Genomic DNA, 21,088 nt, shown 5'->3' with positions numbered 1-21,088 from the left:
CATACAGCCCTGGGGGTCTGAAACACTGACGAGAGGGTGCTGTGGAGCTCTCAGCGCCCTTGGCATTGGTGATGCCTGGAGGAATGCTTAAATCACTGAGACTTGAGGCAAATCAGCGGAGGTTGTGACATGCTTTGCATGTAAGGCCGCTTCGGCTACGTAGCTTTGTTTCGAGTGAGCTGAAACTCGACGTCTTGTGACTTGACACAGATGGAAAGAGAGATAACGGAAGACAACCGGGTGCTCAAGGCGGAGTAGTAGTGCAGATAGCCAGGTGTGATAAATTGCTCTATCGGCTGTTGGAGGGCGGTAGTTTCTCACAGACGAATGTCCCACATGAATGTGAAAAGAAAAAGTCTGGACACTTCGGGAAAAATCCTGAATGCTCTTGAATCTATGAGATGACAGATCACAACCTCAGGGCCAAGTTACAGACCACCCAAGAGCTCAGCCAGCGTGATAGGCTTCCTGACCGCATTCGAAAAGCCCTCGTGGTAGCTAATCCACACGCGGCCCGCCTCGTTGGCCTCCTCCTTCTTCCGTCTCCGCTTCAACTCAGCCTCGCCCTCTTCGCCGGCCGGCACGACAGGCACCTCCTTAACAACGACGCGGCCAAAAAAGTCCTTCTTCACCACGACCTTTTTGGCAATAGCCTGCGCCGCCGCCGACGCATCATCGACACCCATTCTTCCGACGTCGTCGGCTACGTCGTCGACGACGCCGCCCCATCTCTTGCGCGCCTCGAATTCGAGACGCGCCGCTTCGCGCTTCAGCTCCGCGTCGAGAATCTGCCGCACGCCGTAGCGCACCTTTTCGTCGCTCGCAGCGCGCGTGACGGTCATGGTTTCGAAGCGGGCGAAGGCGTCCAATGGTGGCTCCATGCGGTACACCCAGCCGCCGTTGCCCTGGCGGGGATCGGCAAAGTCGACGCGGCTCTTTTCGAAGCGCACGCCTGTTGCAGACATGGCGTTGACAGCGCGACGAACAAGTTCCTTCTCTGACGCTTTGCGGACGGAGGCTGTGGGGGCTGATTTGGATTTGTCGGCGGCTGATGCCGTGTTGATGATGACGGGCTTGACGTCCGGGGAAAGCATTCGCAAAAGGTAGGGGATTAGCTCGGTGGAGATGTCGGCGCTCGAGCGGTACATGCGAGACAGGTTGATGCTGAGGTTTGATTGGACTGCCGCCAAGGCAGCTTGGTTGGCTCGTGTGAGTTCCGAAACTTGATATGGTGCCGATGGGCCAGTGAATGGTAGCGGCTCAGACGCGTCGGAACCATCTTTGCCTCTATTCAAGGCCGTGACGGCTGCCATGGAGGGACGAATGGACGACGCAAAGAGGCTGTGGAAAGCAAGTACTGGACTGGAGAGATATGGAGTGAGTTCCCACTCTTGGCCTGAGTAGAGAGCGCTGGAAATGGTATCATGGAAATGGAGCCAGGTGTAGGCATTTGTAGGCTTGCTGAGCAACCCATCATCTTGGAATGGTTGGTCAGGAAAAGTCGTGAAACATTCTGTTGAAGTCAGCAGCGTTTTCAAATCTCCCAAGGAAAGCCAGCATACCTGTGACTATGCGATCGGTCTCTCCTGCAGTGTCAACCATCTCACGAAGCCTGCTCATGGCATATCGCTTGGTCGACTCTGCAACACCAATGGCAGATCCACTGTTTTCAATACTGGCTGACTGGGCGTGGACTAGAGCTGCAGATTTTGGAAATCCAGCTCCGTCCTTAAATACCCGCTCAACCACCTCTTTGGCGCCACCTCGGCCTAGACCCCTGGCCGCACCACCTCCGTGAGAAAGGTCATTGATGATGTTTTCTTCAATCCATTTTCGGGTCAGCCGCTTGCTGCCGGAAGTCTCGGCCAAAAGCTTTCTTGCAACCCATTCGCCAACGACCATGACACCACGAACATCGCCCTCGCCAGTAGAGTTACTTCCGCCTTCTTTGCGACTGCTGACGCCCCAGGTGGCCTCGCATAGTCTTCGTACTCCATCAGTGTCGGCCGGTACACCTTCGCGCTCAAAAATGGCGTGCAGACGTGGCACAACCATGTTGATGGGAGGTTTGCGGATGTGTATGATTTCCGCGATTGATGACTGACGAAGCGCTCGCAGCGAAGGGTGATAAAGATCGTTGCAAATCAGAATCATCGGGCGCAAAAGACGGAACTTGTCTCCCTTTTTCCGCCTAGTGGTTGTGCTCTCCACGGTTTTGGGCGCCGAGTTTTTCTGGTCTAGATGGACGAGGTCGATCAAGGCTTTGATAAAGCCTCCTTCGGATCCTCCTCCACTTCCGCCGACTACGCCGTCGACTTCATCGACAACGACACACACAGGTTTGCCGGCTTTTCTCACAGTTTCGCCAGCAGAGGTTTTGGTGTTGATTCCTCTTACGTTCTCCGTACCCACCATGTCCTTGATGCGATTCCGTACAACATCCCTGCTTCTCTCATCACTAGCGTTGATTTCTTGTACCTCATATCCAGCCTGTCGCGCGCAAACATGGGCCAAAGTTGTTTTTCCAAGTCCTGGAGGTCCTGTCAGGAGCATAATCTTGCGATGAGTATGTTCATCCTCCATATTCTCGTGTGCCTTGGCCGCCCTTGGCTTTGGACGACTAGAACCAGGGAAGACGATTGGATCCCATGCCTTGAGCCACTTCAGGACTGAACGGTGCGTGCGCTCGTCGCCGACCAAATCAGTGAATTTTCGCGCGCGATACTTTTCTGTCCACATCAAGTGGCGATTCTTCTTGCCCTTTGGAGATGCCTCTATCGACTGTCGTGGCGCATCAGTATCCATGTGTTCTCGGCGCAAAGCTTCCTGTTCGGTCTGCTGCGCAGCCTCGTCCATCAGAGCATGGATGTCGATGCCATAGTAGCTTTTTCGCGCTCTCCCTTCTTTTGCGGACGATCGCTGGCCTATGAGTTGCTCGAACGGAACCGCTGCAGCCTTTCGTCGCTCGGCGATGTACATCGATTTACCGGAGCACGTTTTGATAGTAATTGGCGCTTTGCTCGTCGCTTGAGACAACGTTGGTTGAGTTGCAGCTTCCCCCAATGGAACATCGACATCCAGGTATCCGTCGTCTGCGTCTATAGGTCCTCCATCTTGGACAGTGGGAAGCTCTGTTGAGAATTCTGATGTGACAGCTACCGGGGGAACGGGATCCACCGTGGCCTTGCGCTTTCCATGTGCGGCTTTGATGGTTGCATAGTCTTCCTCGTCGTCCGAGTCCTCGTCAAGAAATGGACCGCGCTTCTTGTTTTCCTTGTTGGCTGATACGTCATGCAGGGGATCTCTCTCGCCATCGACCCTTCTTCTCTTTCTTGGGGTGTCCACCACTGGAGACGAACTCCGAGGATAGTGTACGGGCGAAGATTGCAAGGGCATTTGGAGGGTCGGGGGCGACGAAGGCGGAGCGTAAGGTGGACTTGAGCTACACGCGATCCCAATTGAGTGGTCCTGGAGAATGCGCTGTCTCTTTATAGGGGTTTCTACGCCGTGTTAGACCGACTTTCCACGGGCCGAACGAAAGCAATCACCGAGCAAGTGGTCCTCTTCGCTACGAAAAACCTCGGGCAGCTTCCAGGCTCGGTGTTGGATGACGATTCCCTGCTCGGTCTTGGCTGCAATCGTCTCCTTGGTCTGGAGGGCGAGGGCTTCTAATTCGTCCGAGTAGGAGCTGGTGGGCAGCGCTGGGTCGTCGACAGCGGCGCGGCCTTCGGAATGGAGGTGCAGAGCGGGATCAAAGGATGTTGGCAAATCGTCCAGGTCCGAGAAACTCATTGGAGAAGGGTTGGCATGGCAGTCAATCGAGTCAGGCAGCGCGGAGGTTGTTGTCGGGGACGCGTTTGGGTTGAGCGCGTCGACGCGTAGATTGCGTGGATGAGGGCGCAAGCGAGCCGACCAATCAGGCGCCAGACGTCAAGCGCCGTCTAACCTGCTTCTTGTTACTCCACCCCAGCCGCCACCCGGACTTGCTGACCTCAAACCTCGAGCTATCGCAAGTCCAAGACACTACACCGCAATGCGCCCTCGACGCTGCGGCCTGAATGCCCACGCTATTTCGACAAGTTGGGTTATAAAACCAGTCGCATGCACTGGCGCGACAGCTCCCACGTAACCTTTGTCCGCGACTTCGCCTACCCGCACCTCCGCCGGCAGCGCCGCAGACTTCGCATCATGGCTTCGACCGCCGCAAACGTTGGCGACACCTCTGCAAAATCTTTCGCCGAGTACGTACAGCCCGAGCCGCTGCCTCATCCCATCTTTCCTTCCGACCCAGTCAACCTTGGCCCTCAAGATGCGCAAGCGCAAGCCCGGCGTCCGCTTCCCTACCGCATCCACTCTCACCGTTTGCGCGTACAAGCGCATGCTAAGAATGTGCGTGCCAGGCTTCTCTCCGGTCCCCTGATAGACGTCTACGTTGGCACTGGAGAGGAAAAGAGACACTGGGCTCTCCACCGCAATGTCCTGTGTTACCATTCCGAATACCTTGCTTCCGAGCTGCAGACGAATGAGTCGACCAAGAACAAGACGAGCAACAAACTGGAGTTGGTCGAAGACGATCCCAAGGGTTTTGAACTGCTCGTCAAGTGGCTGTATCAAGGCAAACTCGAAGATGTGAGCAGCATATCCGACGCGGGAAAAAAGTTTGAGTATGCTGTGGCCTGTCACAAGCTTTACTTGCTCTGCGAACGATTCGACATGCCCGAGCTCAAAAACATGGCCATTGACCAGTATCGCAAAGGCCTGAATCAGGCACGACTGGTCCCTGACGCCGACGAAATCAACGAAATCTACCGCGAAAGTCCAGAAGGGTCGCCCTTTCGGACCCTGGTGACACGAATTGCCGCCAGACAGCTCATGGACCCCGACAACGACAAGGACGCCGAGGACTACCGCGCATGCTTCGACAGCAACCCAGACTTTGCTGTTGATCTCGTCAATGCCATCAAATCGGGCACCGGTGGTCAGCTCTTCACTGATCCCACATCGGGGGACGAATGCGAGTACCACGACCATGAAGGTGGGATTGATTGCCACAACCGCACCAAGGGCAAAGGTGAATAGAATTCGTTCATTGAACTCTAATCACTCCCTTATTTCCTTGATTTGGACATAATCGCAATGAGGGTAACAAATGAATAACCATAGCTCAGGCACTGGCCTCAAGAAACATCGTTTCCGGCCGCTCTCGCCCCCGTCCCCTCCTTCAACCCCGCCGGAGACTCCGTTTGAGACCCCCCTCCCCAGATCCACCTCCGCCAACTTCGGCGCCAGTCAGCCCGCCAAGTCTTCGCAAAAGGTTGAGGGGGACGATGCCCACGAAGGTCTCAACGGTGATCAGGACGACGGATACGGGGACGAGCACCTTGGCGACAGCGGCGGACCATCCCGACGAGGCCCCGGGGCATATCCCGCTACTCCACCCACAGCAAAGTCCGGCAGCGGCGAGCGTGGGCAGCACCATGTCGGACTGGAGTCTCCTGGCGGAGGAAGCCCGAAACGCCAGCCACCGAAGCTTAGGAAGCGCAGCGATGCCATTCCAAGACATGCCCTATCAGAGGGGGATTTTTGAAGCCGAGAGAAGCCCAATAGGCGTGGTATAATCAAAAAGAAAAGGGACTGGAAAGCCCGTCTATTGTGGCCCTTTTGGCGAAAAAAGAAGCCCTGAACAAAATATTTGTCACGGACATTGATGAGTGACGGGAAACGACTGCATGGAACCGAGTAACAGCACAGCATCACGCCTCGTTTACTCCTTTCTCACATACGCTAGCTTTACATATTTACTGCAACCTTTGGCAACTTAAACATCGTTTCCTAAGTCAAGTGAAAGTGCTAACATTACAAGAAAGGATTCGGTATTGACGCCTACCGAAGGCGTTGGAAAAACACAAAGTTAACCATGATCTAGAATCGTGTCTTTTACGCCCTTTTCAACGTTAGGACGCAGGTACACGAAAGACTTGCATCACCACGTGTCATCTCCAAAACACTCCAGCTCTGCAGCACTACTTCCGGACGACCTCTTCGTTTCCTATCCGTCAATCGTTACCAGAGGGGAAAAGATGATTGACATTGCTTTACTTCACCATCTTGATCAGCTTTCGGCCAGAATGGCGAAGAAACGAAGCGGCAAGCGCAAATTTTTGAAAAGGTGAAGATATCCATCGCAGAAAGCAAGTACAAAGATCTGCTGGTGCCAAGCAGGCTCTCTTTGTCTTTTCTACCCCCGTCGACTGAACGAAGACAATGTCTGTTAACGCTTTTCTGTTATTCTTGCCCAAGTCTCTTTGTCTCTGCATGCTGTTCAAAGTAACAAAGCTGTCAAAACTACGTCATGGTCCTTGTCCGGACGTCAAAGCCTACATTGTTGAAGACAATGAGTGAGGTTATCTTGATGCACACAGCAATGGATTGTCTGGCACGTCAATTTCATAAACTGCTTCTGTCCGCACATGTTTGGTGGCCAGAAAAACTTGATCTGGTATCTAAGTGGCCTACTCCGTCTCATCTGTTTCGATTCTAACGATCTTAAAACTCTTCGTCAACATGGTTCTCTACATCTCCAAGCCTCTCTGGAAGAGCTTCAAGTCCAACAAGGACGACGACTACTACGATTCCTACAGCTACAGCTACAGCAGCAGTGTGGCGCAGGCCGCAAAGACGCAAGAGCCTCTACCCACCAACAAGCCATCTCGCCCCGTGTCCAACGCCACCACCGAACGTGGCCGGTCTCAGACACGCCCCAAGAAGAAGCGCGTTGGCCCCAAAATCCGCATCATCGCTCCCCCATCTGCCGCCGATTCGGCACCAGGAACGCACCCAGACGAATTGCTGCCAAACGAGGAGCACCTGCTCGCCGCACCGCTCCCCTCACAGCACGAAATCCGCAAAGTCGTCGCCGCCAGCAACAGCCCCGTCTCGCTGCGCATCGTCAGTCCCATCGAGTTCATCCCCTCGCTCGACACGCTGTCCCCGACGTGCAACTCAACCCGCTACGTCATGTCGCGCGGCGGCAGCAGCCGTCTGCGTCTGCGCACCAAGCACCTCGTGCTGCCGAACGGCCGCACTGAAACCTTGAGCGTCGCCAGGACAGCACTGCGCCGCGCTGCCACCCTTTCTCTCGCTCTCCGCCGCCGTGTTGGTAGGAAGGCCTCTGCATCTTCGACTCTGGCGCCCGGCCTCGTCGCGTCGCCGGACCGCCGCCGTGCGTCTGGCACTTGGGTGCGCGACCGTCAGGGCAACCCGTTTTGGATGAATGGCATGCTCAACGAGCCCGTCCGCACGGCGCCGCTGACTGTCGTCGTCGGCGCGGACGGGGCGCCGGAGCACGCCGTATCGATCACAGCGTTTAGTCGGTCGAAGAAGGCTGGGTTTGCTAAGCCGAAATTGTATCTCTGAGGGGTAATTAAGGTAAAGTATGAAGGTAAGAAAAATCTTCCAGCTTGGGCTGCGCCCAGCAGACTTGAAGGATTGGTAAGTTTGTGTTTAGTATCAGTGTAGTATCACCCTTGTGTCTTTTCTCTCCGCTGTATACTTGATCTCATGTTGAAAAGAGTTTTGGGGCAGATCTACCCTAGCTGCTCTGATCAGGATTTTGAGATGAAGTATGCATCAAGCGACAGACGACGCGATGTCTCTTGCCAGCGAGAAAAGAAGAATGACAATCCAGGTTTCACTGATCAAGCATAATTATTTTACCTCCATATTTCTACCTTATACCGAACCCATCACGCGTCGCAGTCTATCGTATATAAATAGATACCCCCCAGTACTTGCTGTTGGCTCAAAACCTCGCCCCTATCGTCGATGATAGTGATCTGAATGGTTTGCGGAAAGATGCAGCTCGTATCGCAAGAGAAAAGCAATTGTTATTGAATGTTGCAGAGGCAGTAGCTTCGGGTACTCAAAGACAGATTCGTAAGCAAGTCCGCTGTCGTTCTGGCTGACCGCTCGTCTCAGGGGCCCCTCGACCTGAACGAGGGAGGTGGCTGCCTTGGTTATCCGCAATTCCAGACTAATCATGTTCCCAGCAGTGAGAGAAATTCGTACTGGGCGCTGTTGGGCAGCTTTCTACAAATCACCGGCTTCGTGCACATCAGGAGGCCTGAAATCACTTCAGCCGACAGCAACCCTGTCCAGGGTTCCAGATCCTACAGCAAGGCAGTGGCAAGTTTTGGTTCCTGTCTTCTTTGAGGACGAGGCCACGGTTAGCGACATCAAGGAGACAAGAGACGCAGCGCGAGTGATGCGGCAAAAGCCATTCAGCCACAACCGACCTGCACGTAAGACGCGCCCCAGATCACTTCCCCCGTATTGCCTCTCACTTCACGGCCGCTTCAACCAGCTGATTGGACACGCCCTCGCTCACTGCGTGCTTTCGCTCGCTTGGCGTCGACGTGGCGCACTGCCTTGGTGCGATGGACGAAGTGATTCGGTGCGTTTGGCATCCTGCGCAAAAGCAAGCAAGACAGAGACATGGTTAGGACTGAGCCGCGGGGCCTCCAAGTCAGCGATGTGATGGAGTGGAAAGATGGAAGGAATTGGGATGAGCCTCTGGATGCATGAGGTCAGGATCCCGGGCCATGGAGTGCCAGTTTTCTGCCTGTCTGCCGACTTAAATACGCCCCTGCCTCGCCCCTTCGACGCCAAAGACGGTTGTGGCGCCGCCAATTCTCCAGTCTGGTATCACCGTGCACATTGCATGCAAACTTGCGTCCTCCTTCCCGGATACTTGGTAAGTGGCGTTGTGGGACCATCCCAGGGGCAGACAGGCCTTGCTGACTTTCTGTCGTAGCTCCACTCAAACGCCATGACGCCCATCCCGCAACCCCTCTCCTTTGGCGACAGCTTGAGCATTGCGGAGCTGGTCGTTTCGTTTGTCGGCGTGGTGCTGGCTTTCGGTTTTGCTTACGCCTCGTTGCGCCTGCAGAAGCAAGCGCGTCGCCGCTCAGGTACTGCGTTCCATCTTTTTGTGTTCTGTTGGCTTTGACGGACGGCTAACGTGGTTCCAGAGCTTGACAAAGTAGGATGGGCTGTCACGTTTCGACTTGATCGGAGCTGGGGTTAAACTTGTTCGAGTACTTGGAGAGCTGTATGAATAGAAGTTGAACGAAAGTTACCGGGAAGGGTTTACAATATATCCAACGATGCCAGATCAATTTCTTAACACTTTGACCTAGCTCCTGTCCAGAAATTGTCGTGGTCAAGACAAGACGAAGAGGCACGCGTCACCCACTCGAAGCCTGTGAAATTTGACAAATTCCATTGACTTCGAAACCACGGCCAGAAGCTCCCAGGGTCCAGAGTGACCAAGAATTACGGCGAGAGAACCAAGCAGTGACTGGGTCTCACAAATCAGATGCCGAGTCGGAGGTATTCGCACTGGTGATGGGTATTGGCCGCTGCACGCATCAGTCCGTTAGAGGGAGGATATTTGTCTTTTGCGGGGTTTCCTTGATCTTTCAGGCGAGGCTATTCTGGAGAAACGGCGTCAGTGCAGCCGGTAGCCAATTTCATCACTTTTCATTTGATGGGCGACATGACGGATGAATGGTGCCGTATGAGTGTAAAGTTACAGCGGGAAACAAAGAGATGTCGTGGCGCCTACTATCGGTAGCCGCGGGCCCGAGTCCGTCGATGTTTCCAGACGCCCGTAAGGACCGAGGACAAACTCCCTCAACCAAGCAAAAGCTTGGGCGAAGAGTTTTGCATCACAAGCTGTCAAAACCGAGTCGCGAGGCTGCAAGCAAAGTTGGCATAGGCTCGTTCCGTGAGTTCCCGCACCCCACGTATCCCTGACCAAAGCTCCCACCAGCCGCAGCTCAGCCGCCATGCGACCGAAAGCAGCCAAGGAGCGCCTCTGATTGGCCTGGCGCCAACTTCAAACGTCGCGTTGCCGACGGACGACGCAGCAATTGTGCGGGATGGCGTGATGGAGTGGCCACTTCATTGGCTGGCTTGCCAAGATTGTACGTCGCATTGGTGAGGAGGGAGTGGGGTTTTGTTGTGGTTGTGTTGTAGTGGTGGTGATGACGATGGTACTGCTCTGCCTGATTGGTTGCTTGTTCGGGTTTCGGCTGTGGTTGTTTGTTTGAGTGTCTGTTCGAAGGGCGTTGTTGCGTCGTAGGTGCATCCGGTCGTGAGTGGATTTTGCGAAAGCTTCAGGTTCTGGCGTCACGATAGACTTCGAGGCGTTGACTGCGTGGACCAAATCGCGCAATAAGCAGTGTGCAAAAGCCTTGTGTCATCACTTGGCGACGCCATTGAAACTCTGATGTTGCAGTCGAAAAGAAAAGAAAGTGACGATGAGGAGTGACTGAAGTCCTTTTCTTCGCAAGGCCAGCACTGTTAAACGCTAGGTTTGGACGACGTAGATGGCTGAAGTGAGACTTGCGCCATTGTACAAAAAGAGCCTCATGTTCCACTCTGTCAACCATCAACTGAAGATGGACCATTTTCTGATGAGTAAGTTAAGCAGAACGTAGACAACATCTCCAACCCCGCAAACAACAGCGGGAAGATCTACCCGAGCTGGATCGGATCTGGCATCAACCCTACTCTCTGAGCTGCACGGCGGGAGTTTAAGCCTCCTCGAATGCTTGGCCAATAACACCTACCCCTCTTCGCTATGTCGTTCAGAGAACACACGAACCGCAAATGTACCGGTCGAATCGGGACTTTCACGCGTCCGGCTGTCCGAAACCTTGACGGTACACACGAGTAACTTGGACGAGATCCTGCCGCTTTCTTTTAGTGCAACTTTCCCCCTTCGCCGTCGCTAACTGTTTCCAAGTGCGGCACTCGTACCCCGAGGACCTGGTTTAGCAGTGAATCGAGCAACTATCCACGCAGGCGGTGCTTGACGGATACCATGATTCTTTCATTGTTGCTGTTGTTGGCGCTGGGGCTCGTGGCGATTTTCGTGTTCCGCACCATCCAGCATCGTCTATATTTCCGAAGCCTGGTACGGCCCACAACCCCTTGTCGTTTTTTCCCAAGACCTCGCTCACAAGCCTTTGCAGCCCGGTCCACCAGGCCACTCGCTTCTCTTCGGTCACATACCCGCCGTCTTTTCGACTCTCAAGGAGTTGCCGCCAGGAATCCACCCCGCAACGTACGGCTACTATCTCCAGCAGCGCTTTAAGCTGGGCCGCGTCTTTTACGTCGACTTCTGGCCCTTCACTGACCCATGGCTCATCATCTTGGATCCGCAGGTCGGCGACCAGATTGCCGTGCGGCCCAGCTTGGAGAAATGGGGCAACCTTCGAGACACGTTTGCGCCCTTTATGGGCGATCAGCACTTGCTGGTCATGGAGGGCGAGCTGTGGAAGCACTGGCGCTCTTTGTTCAACCCTGGGTTCTCGGCTTCGAATATGCTGACGCACGTCCCAACGATTGTGCGCGAGACGCAGCGGTTTTGCGCCAATCTGCGTGAGCGGGCAGCGAGGGGCGAGGTTTTCCAGATGGAGCAATTGACAACAGACCTGACGGTCCAGGTGATTGGGCACGTTGTCCTGTAAGTCTGTATTGCGGCTCTTTCTCGACTTGACTCTGATCTCGAGAGCAGCGGCGACTCCATGTCGGCTCAAGCACAAGGTGCGGATTTTACGGCCCTTCTCAGGGATCAACTGGACCTCATGTCGCAGATCTCGCGCTCGCAAGGGCTGAAAAAATGGGCTCGCCGCCAGAATCCGTTCCACTGGCGCAAGATCAGGAACAACCAAGCAATCATGGCCAAGATCGTCCAACAGATGGTGCTGAACCGATGGCACGCGCGCCAACAGCAGCAAGACCCGGACGCCCAGGCCAAATCGCGCACCAAGTACGTCATTGACCTTGCGCTGGACGCGGTGTCCTCGCCTGTCGATGGTAAAACGGCGTCCCTCGATCCGTCTCATTTGGAGGCCTTGAGCTCGCAGACCCGTCTGTTTCTTTTTGCCGGCCATGACACTACCTCCACCACCCTCTGCCACGGTCTGTACACGCTATCGCAGCACCCGCGCTGGTGTGACCAGTTACGGGCTGAGCACGCCGCTGTTCTTGGTCCGGATCCAGGCGATCCGGCGGCAGCGGCACTGGCAGCGCGTCCACATCTCCTCAACGAGATGCCTGTCACGACAGCCGTGGTCAAAGAAGTGCTGCGCTTGTATCCGGCGGCGGGAACGCTGCGGCAGAGCGCCGGGCCACGCAGTAAGGGCTTGTTCGCCGGACTAGTAACCGGACCTGGCATTGACGCCTCATCGACGTCGCCCTCTACTGACGCTTGGCGAGAAGGCGATAGAACCGTGCTGGTAGATCCGGAGACGGGCCAAGAGTTTCCTACGGCTGGGTGCATGTTGAGCATGGTTCATTTTGGACCTCATCGTGACCCGCGGTACTTCCCTGACCCGCATGCTTTTCGGCCAGAGAGGTGGTTGAAAAGGCCAAATAGCGGCGGAGGTTCTGCAGAACTGGAAAGCGACGGAAATGACCCGCTACCGTCCCCAGAGCGCTCGCATCCACATGCCTGGCGCCCGTTTGAGGTAGGGCCTAGGGCATGTATCGGACAGGAGCTGGCGGTAGTGGAGATGAAGATTGTGCTTGCGCTGATGATGCGCCAGTTCGATGTTACATCGTGCTATGAGCTCGAAGAAGGTAGCGAGGAAAAGGCGTTGATGGACAAGTATAAGTGGATCGGTGCGCCGGCCTACGCCAAATACGGGTTCACTGCAAAAGTGTCGGGAGGATTGCCAGTTAAGGTCGTGGAAAGACAGTGAGCAAGCGAGATGGAACGGAGTCCCTGTAGAGCGTCAACAGATTAAGCGGCCACAATTAGTGATGAGGGATTCGGAGAGATCGTCGAGACAAATGTGTTGCGCCTTACCTCGAGTTGCCTATTGGGTCAAAATCTGACGATGTGCCCTTGACACACGTTGCACTGGTAAGCAACCAGAGGTAACTTGTGAGATGGACGGGGAACCCCATCTTAAGATCTGCGGCTCCTTTCCAGCGCCAATGCAGGTACTCTGATGATTTGGGACTAGGGGCGTCATGCAAGAAATCCTGGAGGCCAGGAAAATCCGCCACTAAGGCTGCCGACCTTTTTCCTTTCGCTATCCAAGCCACAATGCGGGACATTTCAAACGTTCGCGCGGTGTCCAGGCATCAGGGGCGTCCCAAGGTCCAGAATTTTGGGGTCAGTTGTTGTTTGCGCAACCACTGCCGGGTTCCCCGCAACCCTTGAACATTGGTGGGCAGATCTTGGTTGAACAATTCTCCATTTCATGACTTTCATGAGTTTGAAAGCTCTCTAACTCTCTCGTCCAACAACCATCTTGCATAGGTTCTGTGTAGTCGGAGAACCCAATTAGGAATTGTCTTTTGTTCGTTTCCTTCTCCTGGCAGCCACTCATAATCATGGGCACTGGAGAAGCGCACCTCGACCATACCATCAGCATCAACCTCGCCCACACTGAGCTCGTGCCGGCCACCGCTCATCATGCGCCAAGGGTACCCCAGCTGGGTCGCCATGGTGCGAAAGAAACCAACGACACCAGGGGCCATGTCCCAGCGCAACAGCACTGGCGCGTGTGTCTCCGGGGCACGCACTACAATGAAGAGGCCGTTGAGAAGAGCCCGGCCTTGGGGCATACCGTCCTCACCACAGTCACCGGGAGAACCGAGACCAAAGAGTCGCGACTCGGCACGCAGGACTGGGGACGAGAGAAATTTCCGGGCCCAGGCTTCTTCGAAGGACTTGGCGTCGCTGTCACCAGATGCTCTCTGGAGAGCCCTGGCAGGAACCTTGGCGGAAAAAATGTCAATGTGTGGGGTATGAAAGTAGTATTGGTGATTCCAGAAAAAGGGCGTTGTGAGCGCGGTGGTGGAGTTGGTGTCGTCTGGGTCGAGCGAAGGATACTGTTGTTCCAGTTGCTTGAACCGACGAGTTGCATCTCTGGCGTACCAGCCAATGGCCAAAGGCGGAAGATACACAAAGACTCTGAGAATCCGAGAGCCTCTGTATGTTAACATGTTGATTGCGTGTTTGGTACTGTGGTAGGAAAGCGTGAGGCAATGACGAGAGGTCGGGCGACAATTACAGAGGCGACGAAGAAGTTAACTACGACGACAAGCAATGGCGAGGCTGCATGGAGTGACTTGGCGACGGGGTTGTACAGTACACGGGTAATGGAAGACGAGGGCGAGTGGAGGTGGGTGGAGGCGGCGGGGGTGCACAACGCGTCGTCGTCGGACGATGGGAGACGCCGCGGTCGGCAAAGCGGGTGAGTCAGCAGCAAACAAAACAACCATCAACAACACCACAACCTTCCCTCTCCCTCTCCCGTCCATCGTCCCGCGCGGGTGTGGCTGGGTGGCTGGCCGCCTTGTCCGCGTCGGCCATCCATCGTGACGCGCCGCTGTTGCCGTGCGACCTCAACCACGAAATCGACTGCAGCTCAACCACGGCCTGATGCAGTCTCAATATCAGGTCCACTTCTGCTGCCTGTTCGGGTCGACTCCACATGCCGATAAGCTGACGGTTGGCTGCTTTTGCCGGCCTTCAATCAATCTCGCACATGCGCGCTTTGCTTTTGTCGTTGTCCCCGTCGACCTCGTCGGTGGCTACAAAGTCGTTTGTCCTGGATCCCCAGCGCCCGTTTGCCCAGGTCGTTTCGAACCGCGCGCGGCTCCGCATCCTCCCCAGCCTTTCGCTGCCGCTTGCTATCAACGCATCCTCGCCCCGTGAATATCTTTACCCTGCGCAAGCCTTTGGATCGTCCGACATCCCTGTCACCATGTCTCAATGCTATCGTTTGAGTGGCCGGTTCCTGCGCAGGGTCCTGTTTCCAGCCTGCCATGCCATTGGCCGTCTACATCGGACGCGGCTGCATCAAAGGAAACTAGAGAGGTGATACCGCCCTGCCCGTGTTTATATACTGTCCGTACTCTCTGGCCTTGTGGCGTTTGTTTTTCTCTCTCATTGTTCCTGATTTTGAGCTCGGAGCACCATGTTACCTGGAAACGACCCGACGGCCAAGCGTCTTTCACAGAGCTCTGGCGCCAAATACCCACGAGACTCTGTCCTGAGGGCTTCTCTGTGTGATCCCCGATTTGATGAGTACCTCAACGATGCGAGTCGCTTTGAACCCAAAACTTGCCAGTACTTGGAGCTCTGGCAACTGGAGTCAGGCGAAGTGATCGAGCGAAACGGTTATTTGGAGCCTCATGAAGTGGAAAGATGGGTCAAGGAAGATGTAAGCCGTCATGTCCGATCAACTCGTGAAGATAAACTCATCCCCCATCCTCTAGGCCCCGAATCGAAAGCGCATGCCCGGTTGTAAAGGCGGCTCTCGATTCATGTATGTTTCTCTTTCCCCAGAAATGACAGCCATCTAACAACCTGTAGAATTGGGCCATGGCAGGACCAAACGCCCACGCTCCCTTTCAACCGCAACGCTTTTGAAACTTTACTGGATCACTGCTCGATACCGCCAACATTTTTGACGTCATGCTTCAAAATCCACTACTGCGTATCCACGGCAAGGACAAAGCTCGAATCTGATGGAATTATGTGTGAGTTGGCACCATGCAGATCGCGTCCCACTTGCTGACGAGAAAAAGCCTGGGTTGTCCGAGCGTACACAAGCGCAGCTGCAGTGGCGTACAATTCGCAGACGAATACAACAGTAGGGCTCCTGCTGGCCCGCGTCCCTGAAATGTACGAGATTGTACACCGACTTCGAAATTCAAAGGCCCACGCTTGTCACCCAATGATGGCACCCTCAATCATTGCAGCATTCTGCATTGACGAGTTCTCCACCATTGACATCCAATCGCTCGCCGGAGATGTATTGAACCTCGAAAGAGTCACGGGACTGCGGGACAGGACCCAATCAGATGCAGATTTCCACAGCGAGACAGAAAAGGCAGTGACCAAAGCCATCAATGTCACTGCGAGACTTTGCAACAGCTCGTATTTCTGTAGTCTCTACGGAGCCAACCTGGTGGAGCCCATCTGCCGAGCCATCGATGCGGTAACCGGACTAGTTCCAACAATCTCGGAACCTTCAAGCCAACTGCGCATGAAGTCGTCGAGCATCGAGCTACTGGACCATATGGAATACCTGCTACAATCTAGGTCATCGGCTGCAAGTCACATTGAAACGCTCCAAAAACGCATGGAATTTCTGTCGTCCGTCGTAAGTAAAGACTCCTGATTAGTGATCGCCCGCTGACCTAGGCACAGCTCAATACGCTTTACATTCAACGAGATAGCAAGCAAAATATCGAAATGGTGCACAGCTACAAGAATATTGCCCGGCTGAACCTAGAAATGGCAAAGGACAGCAAGAGCCTAGTGAGCGCCACGAAGCGGGACAGCCCCTCCATGAAAGCGGCAGCATTGCTTCTCGCTCTATTCCTTCCCGCAATGTTTATTGCCGTAAGTATCTGAGCAGCCACACTACACCTTCTTGAATTCACTGACTCATTGGTTCGCCAGGTCATTTTCTGCATGCCCATCGTCAACGTCGGCACCTCAAGATATTGGATCTACCTCGCGGCTGCCATCCCACTGACTGTCATTGTCGTCAGCTGCTGGGCGCTCTTCGTCGGCACATCTAGTAGGAAGAACGCAAAGAACCAAGAGGAGTTTTACCTTGAAGTCGAAAAAATGGCCTAGTCCGAAAGGACGGCTTGGACATTCCGAGCCATCAAGGCTCTCCCGCAAGGTGCAGGGCTCTTTCACAGCTGATATCGGGCCAGGAATATTTCACTGTCTATTACCCTTTTCTTCTTCCCTGTGATTTCATATCTACGATTTGGCGGTGTACTTGTCTTTCGCTTTATTTTTCCAGCATGCATTCTGGCGCGGCAGGCTCATGACTATACGACGATTCATGGGCGCCATGTCAACGATTTTCTTTCCGAGGGATATTTTTGTAATGTATGAACCGAGGCAACGGATGAATGTCAGTCCAAAATAGGTAGAACCAATCAATTGAAGAATACTCCATTCATAGAGCGTTGTTTTACTGAACTGGTGAGGGTGAGAATAGCCCCGCGCCGCCACATGGAAGACGTGAATGCTTCTCACATGTGCTAATCCATTGGCAAGAAGACATCACGCGTCTTTGTGTTTTCTGGATATCAAAGGTGCTCGAAAGTGGGAAAGATAAGGCGGATGACGTCAAATGCGTGCGAGTCATGAAAGGGTCTAGGCGGGGCAGTCTCGAATCGGGTCCAGATTGCCACCTGCCGTGAACGACGGACGCTCCCTTTGCTCGCAATTCGTATCCAAGGGCTAGAATTCTATTTCATCAACGTCCTCCTGCAACCTCCATCTTCTTCCATTATTGGTCGCTTCTTTACAACCAAGATGAGGCTGCCCCCCAACTTGATGGATCTTCCACGCGAGCTCCGCGACTGCATTTGGGAAGCTTGCCTCACGACTCCATCTTCTCCGCCAGAATCGCCCGATCCGGACGCATATATCCGAGGAAACACGTTGAGTGACGAAACAGTCAGCTATCCTGGCTCAAAATTTACCATCGCGAGCGTCTCACTCTTGCGAGTCAACCGGGCAGTCAATGCCGAGGTACAGGCGACTATTCTTCGACTTTATGCCCATCACCGCGTCAACAGCAAGCTCAACATTCTCATCCGCAATGAAAAGTTCTTCAGACTGGACTGGCTGTTACTTCCCGTCGACTCGCTCCATTATGATTACCTCGAAGTCGACTTTCGATTCACGGGGCTGCCGTCGTGGCACGGAACCAACGATCTTCTCCCCGACGTGCCTGACCAATCCTTCTTTCAAGTCTTCCACCCGGAGCCGAATCCAAAGATTCTCTATTGCCTTGCCGCCATCTTGAGGCGCTTCGTCAAATGGGGCCCCGCATTCCAAGGACCCTTGATTCCCACAGAGCCGCCCCGCAGACGATCAGTGCGCCATCTCTCGCTGAACGTCGTCTCACCGTCGGTACCGCCAGAGCGCTTCAGGCAGCGCTGCGACCTCACTGTTTCTCGACGGCTCAGAAACACCCGCGAGGCCTGGAAGTCATATTACACCGGAATGGTGCATCCCAAGGCTGTTGTTCTTGAATTCGAAATGCTCATCTGGCGCACTCTGATCGCTCCGCGTAAGATGAGTTGTACGTCAAACGTCTACGACTGCATCGAGACGATTGATGTCCGGCTGGACGGCCACATACTGAAGACCTGGAACCTTCGAAGTCTTACTGGACAGCTTTTCCAGGCAGCCTTCCTCCAGAGCAGATTACGCGTGCTGGACCACAATTGTGGCCTGCCGGTGGAGGAGCGCTTTGGTTCTATTGCGGGTCCAAGGTCCTCCGATCAAAAGGAAGAAGATGCAGAGTGGCGAAAAAGAGAGGGTCGTGGGCCTGTAGACGGTCAAGAAAGAATCGACTGCAATGTTGCAAGAGCTGTGGAGCGGGTTCTTGGGCGTTCCGCGAATGCCCAAGATTGAGTTTTGACGTCAAGTGCAGGATTGTCTTGTTCCCACCCTTTTGTGCTGATATCGAGCAGATGTTTCAAACGGGTGTACCTTTAGACCACTGCAGATCCATGAGGTCCACACGAGGCTAGATCAAGACATCCAGTCTTCCCTCCCCATGGCACGAGTCGGATCCTGCACGTCAGCTTTCAGCCTCATGTACCTCTGACTCAGCTCTGCAACCAAAATGGCTGCCTTGTCACCTTACGCATTCGATTTCTCGCAACATTCGTACCGACTGGGCTGAGTCGATTGTCGCTCCACATGGCCCCTGCGCTCGTCTTCTGGTACCATGATGGCCGAGGGCCCAGCCATGTTTCCGCATTGGGAAACCCTCGGTTGTTTAGACCCTAGCGCCATCACGTCGCAACCCTTTCTTTGTGGCCCCAAGCTGTAAGCTGTCTTTTGCGCGTCCAGGCTGCCGCGTTTATTTATGGCTATCGGCGCTGAGTTACCTGACCTTGTCCCTTCTTCACCTTATAGCTCTTTGCCGGTCAAACCACGTCTTGTCTTCGTCGTTGTCACTTTGTTCCTACTCCATCTTTCGCGCGCCGATTCGGTCAATTGCGGTATTTGTTGCTGTTTGAATCGTCAAAAGAAATCAGTCAGCAAACATCAAACCACGACGCGCAGAAATGCCACCTGCAACTCTCCTGTCTCTCCCGCGCGAAATCCGGGACCAGATCTTGGACCTCTGTCTGACGACTGCACTCCCTCCACCACCTCCAACCCAAAAGTACACAAAACAGCCGATCCCATCCTCGATCTTCATCACCAGCTCTGCGCAGAAAAAGTGGCAACCAATCTTCAACTTTCCACTGCACCCACAAACCAACGGCGGCGGCCTCCTTCTCACGTGTCGCCAGATTGGCGCTGAAACGCATGATACACTCGAACGGCTCCATGTACACGGGAAGCTGAGATACGTGATGCGTCTGCGGATCGAGGAGGAGGAGGGCGACGTGACAGGAGAACGCGAGCGGTACCGGGTCGATTGGGTGGTTCTGCCGACGAGGACGTGGCCGGAGGATTCGAGACATGCAAAAGCCACCACTGGGAAAGGAAAGGAGAGTCTTCAGCTGCAGCAAGATGAGCTGCGGCAGCCCGTGAACCTGGTCGTCCAGGTCGAAAGAACCATGCGGGAGAAGCCGACTCCTGAGGATGAGAACCAGGACCAGGACCAGGGCAGCCTGTCACCATGTTCCGGACAGGATCAGCGACATCATGATGATGACCAGGAGCCTCCGCAGTATTTGTCCGCGCTATTCCGCCGCTACCATTTCCTCTGCCGTCCGGAACTGCGGCCGCCGCTGCCGCCGCCTGCACCGGTAGTTCGCTCTCTTCTACGTGTTGCTGAGCACGGCGTGCTGCTGCTGCACTGGACGCTGGGAGATATGGTGGCGAGAGCCGTCACGGAGGGACCGTGTTGCTTCAGCAAAGGGCCTTGGAAGCCACTACCTCCACCATCATGTCCGACATCAACAGAAAAACCTTGGTCGCGACCAGTTGCGCCAACAGCATCATCCTCAACCAAAACAATCCCTCCCCCACCAGCCCCATCATCATCATCATTATCAAAAGAACCCCACTCACGACCAACCCCACAACCACCACCGCCGTCATCAACCATTAGAGCGCCATACAACCCTCACCCCCGCCCCTTCACTCTCACGCTAAGCTGCAACAGCACCCAAGCGCAACCCCTCAGCACGCCGCTCCTCGAGTTCCTCCCCTTCTACCTGCACTCGGCCAAACTGTCGTACTCGCCCTTCCGCTCCCTCATCGCCCGCGGCCTGCTGCGTCGGTTCGACATCACCACCACCTCCACCACCAACAACACACTTGAATCGGGAGACTACCGCGGCGGGCCCGGCAGCGGCAGCGACGGCTGCCTCGACAGTGTCGGTGGTGTTAATGCCTATCCAGCACCGGCGGCGAGCTGGACGCGCCCACAGGGCCAGGCAAGGTGTCCGGTGCCGGCGCGGTGCTGCTGCGCGCCGGGGAACGGGCCCGGGCACGGACAAGAGGAGATGTGGGAAAAGGAGCGCCATTTGCATTGGGTCTGCGATGCGGTAAGACGGGCGGAGGAGGCGGAGAGTGAGAGGGAGAGGCAGCGGAGGGAGGCGCAGGCGGCGAGGGATTATGATGATGATTGGTGAGGGAGCAGGGAGGAGTGAGGTAGCTTGTCGCATCTTCAAATGAATGAGATAACTGTACCACACACTTGCTGGCTGGCAGGCTGGCAAACCGACACCGCAGACAATCGCGACGCATCTTTGATGGGAGAGCAAGCGGGAAGAAGAAAGGAAATGACCGGCGCCTGGGGCAGATGCACTAGAGACCCTAATTTCCATCAAGGTGAATTTGTTTGTCATTGCGCTTGTTCTCTGTATGTGTATCTAAGTCGTCTAGACCACGACGACGGGGTGCAATTGGACGGCCATGACCAAGAGAAGTAAAGTCAGGGTGAGTAAGAGATAGGCGGTGGATGGGTGGATGGATCGATGGGGCTGGTTGGCCGAGAGACGATGCAGTGGAGACTGTGTATATAGATTTGAGAGAGGGGGAAAGAGAGGG

The 21,088-nt window shown here is 54.8% G+C and overlaps 9 protein-coding genes across 9 annotated transcripts; 7 read left to right on the top strand and 2 right to left on the bottom strand.

Moving 5' to 3' along the window:
* Positions 1–143: 143 nt before the first annotated feature.
* Positions 144–3,868, bottom strand: J3D65DRAFT_618698 (chromosome transmission fidelity protein 18). Its single transcript, XM_066799674.1, has 3 exons — positions 3,549–3,868; positions 1,563–3,500; positions 144–1,513 (listed from the first exon to the last, which is right to left on the bottom strand). Exons 1-3 carry the CDS (start codon positions 3,790–3,792, stop codon positions 429–431), a joined length of 3,267 nt encoding a protein of 1,088 aa, XP_066656728.1. The 5' UTR covers positions 3,793–3,868; the 3' UTR covers positions 144–428.
* Positions 3,869–3,984: 116 nt separating this feature from the next.
* On the top strand, positions 3,985–5,815 carry J3D65DRAFT_618694 (uncharacterized protein). Its single transcript, XM_066799673.1, has 2 exons — positions 3,985–5,071; positions 5,169–5,815. The coding sequence occupies exons 1-2, from the start codon at positions 4,102–4,104 to the stop codon at positions 5,585–5,587; spliced, it is 1,389 nt and encodes a 462-aa protein (XP_066656727.1). The 5' UTR covers positions 3,985–4,101; the 3' UTR covers positions 5,588–5,815.
* A 525-nt stretch (positions 5,816–6,340) lies between these two features.
* J3D65DRAFT_618689 (uncharacterized protein) lies at positions 6,341–7,187 on the top strand. Its single transcript, XM_066799672.1, has one exon. The coding sequence runs from the start codon at positions 6,471–6,473 to the stop codon at positions 7,086–7,088; it is 618 nt and encodes a 205-aa protein (XP_066656726.1). The 5' UTR covers positions 6,341–6,470; the 3' UTR covers positions 7,089–7,187.
* A 1,361-nt stretch (positions 7,188–8,548) lies between these two features.
* On the top strand, positions 8,549–9,209 carry J3D65DRAFT_657066 (uncharacterized protein; the record flags this gene model as incomplete). Its single annotated transcript, XM_066802512.1, has 3 exons — positions 8,549–8,752; positions 8,813–8,969; positions 9,030–9,209. The coding sequence occupies 3 exons, from the start codon at positions 8,549–8,551 to the stop codon at positions 9,083–9,085; spliced, it is 417 nt and encodes a 138-aa protein (XP_066656725.1). The 3' UTR covers positions 9,086–9,209.
* A 1,256-nt stretch (positions 9,210–10,465) lies between these two features.
* J3D65DRAFT_618683 (cytochrome P450) lies at positions 10,466–12,862 on the top strand. Its single transcript, XM_066799671.1, has 3 exons — positions 10,466–10,981; positions 11,040–11,533; positions 11,585–12,862. Exons 1-3 carry the CDS (start codon positions 10,889–10,891, stop codon positions 12,771–12,773), a joined length of 1,776 nt encoding a protein of 591 aa, XP_066656724.1. The 5' UTR covers positions 10,466–10,888; the 3' UTR covers positions 12,774–12,862.
* A 306-nt stretch (positions 12,863–13,168) lies between these two features.
* Positions 13,169–14,212, bottom strand: J3D65DRAFT_280554 (uncharacterized protein). Its single transcript, XM_066795062.1, has one exon. The coding sequence runs from the start codon at positions 14,026–14,028 to the stop codon at positions 13,288–13,290; it is 741 nt and encodes a 246-aa protein (XP_066656723.1). The 5' UTR covers positions 14,029–14,212; the 3' UTR covers positions 13,169–13,287.
* A 1,347-nt stretch (positions 14,213–15,559) lies between these two features.
* On the top strand, positions 15,560–17,012 carry J3D65DRAFT_618678 (uncharacterized protein). Its single transcript, XM_066799670.1, has 3 exons — positions 15,560–16,196; positions 16,244–16,438; positions 16,499–17,012. The coding sequence occupies exons 1-3, from the start codon at positions 15,714–15,716 to the stop codon at positions 16,676–16,678; spliced, it is 858 nt and encodes a 285-aa protein (XP_066656722.1). The 5' UTR covers positions 15,560–15,713; the 3' UTR covers positions 16,679–17,012.
* A 255-nt stretch (positions 17,013–17,267) lies between these two features.
* On the top strand, positions 17,268–18,587 carry J3D65DRAFT_618677 (uncharacterized protein). The gene has a single exon (XM_066799669.1). It carries the CDS (start codon positions 17,375–17,377, stop codon positions 18,482–18,484), a length of 1,110 nt encoding a protein of 369 aa, XP_066656721.1. The 5' UTR covers positions 17,268–17,374; the 3' UTR covers positions 18,485–18,587.
* Positions 18,588–19,146: 559 nt separating this feature from the next.
* J3D65DRAFT_601523 (uncharacterized protein) lies at positions 19,147–20,670 on the top strand (the record flags this gene model as incomplete). The annotated part of the gene is made up of 1 exon (XM_066798044.1): positions 19,147–20,670. The coding sequence occupies one exon, from the start codon at positions 19,147–19,149 to the stop codon at positions 20,668–20,670; it is 1,524 nt and encodes a 507-aa protein (XP_066656720.1).
* Positions 20,671–21,088: the final 418 nt, after the last annotated feature.

Source organism: Phyllosticta citribraziliensis, assembly GCF_038025025.1.
Source record: "Phyllosticta citribraziliensis strain CPC 17464 chromosome Unknown J3D65scaffold_4, whole genome shotgun sequence".
Classification (NCBI taxonomy): domain Eukaryota; kingdom Fungi; phylum Ascomycota; class Dothideomycetes; order Botryosphaeriales; family Phyllostictaceae; genus Phyllosticta; species Phyllosticta citribraziliensis.
Note: the sequence above shows the minus strand (reverse complement) of the source record. Positions and strands in the feature narration are given on the sequence as shown.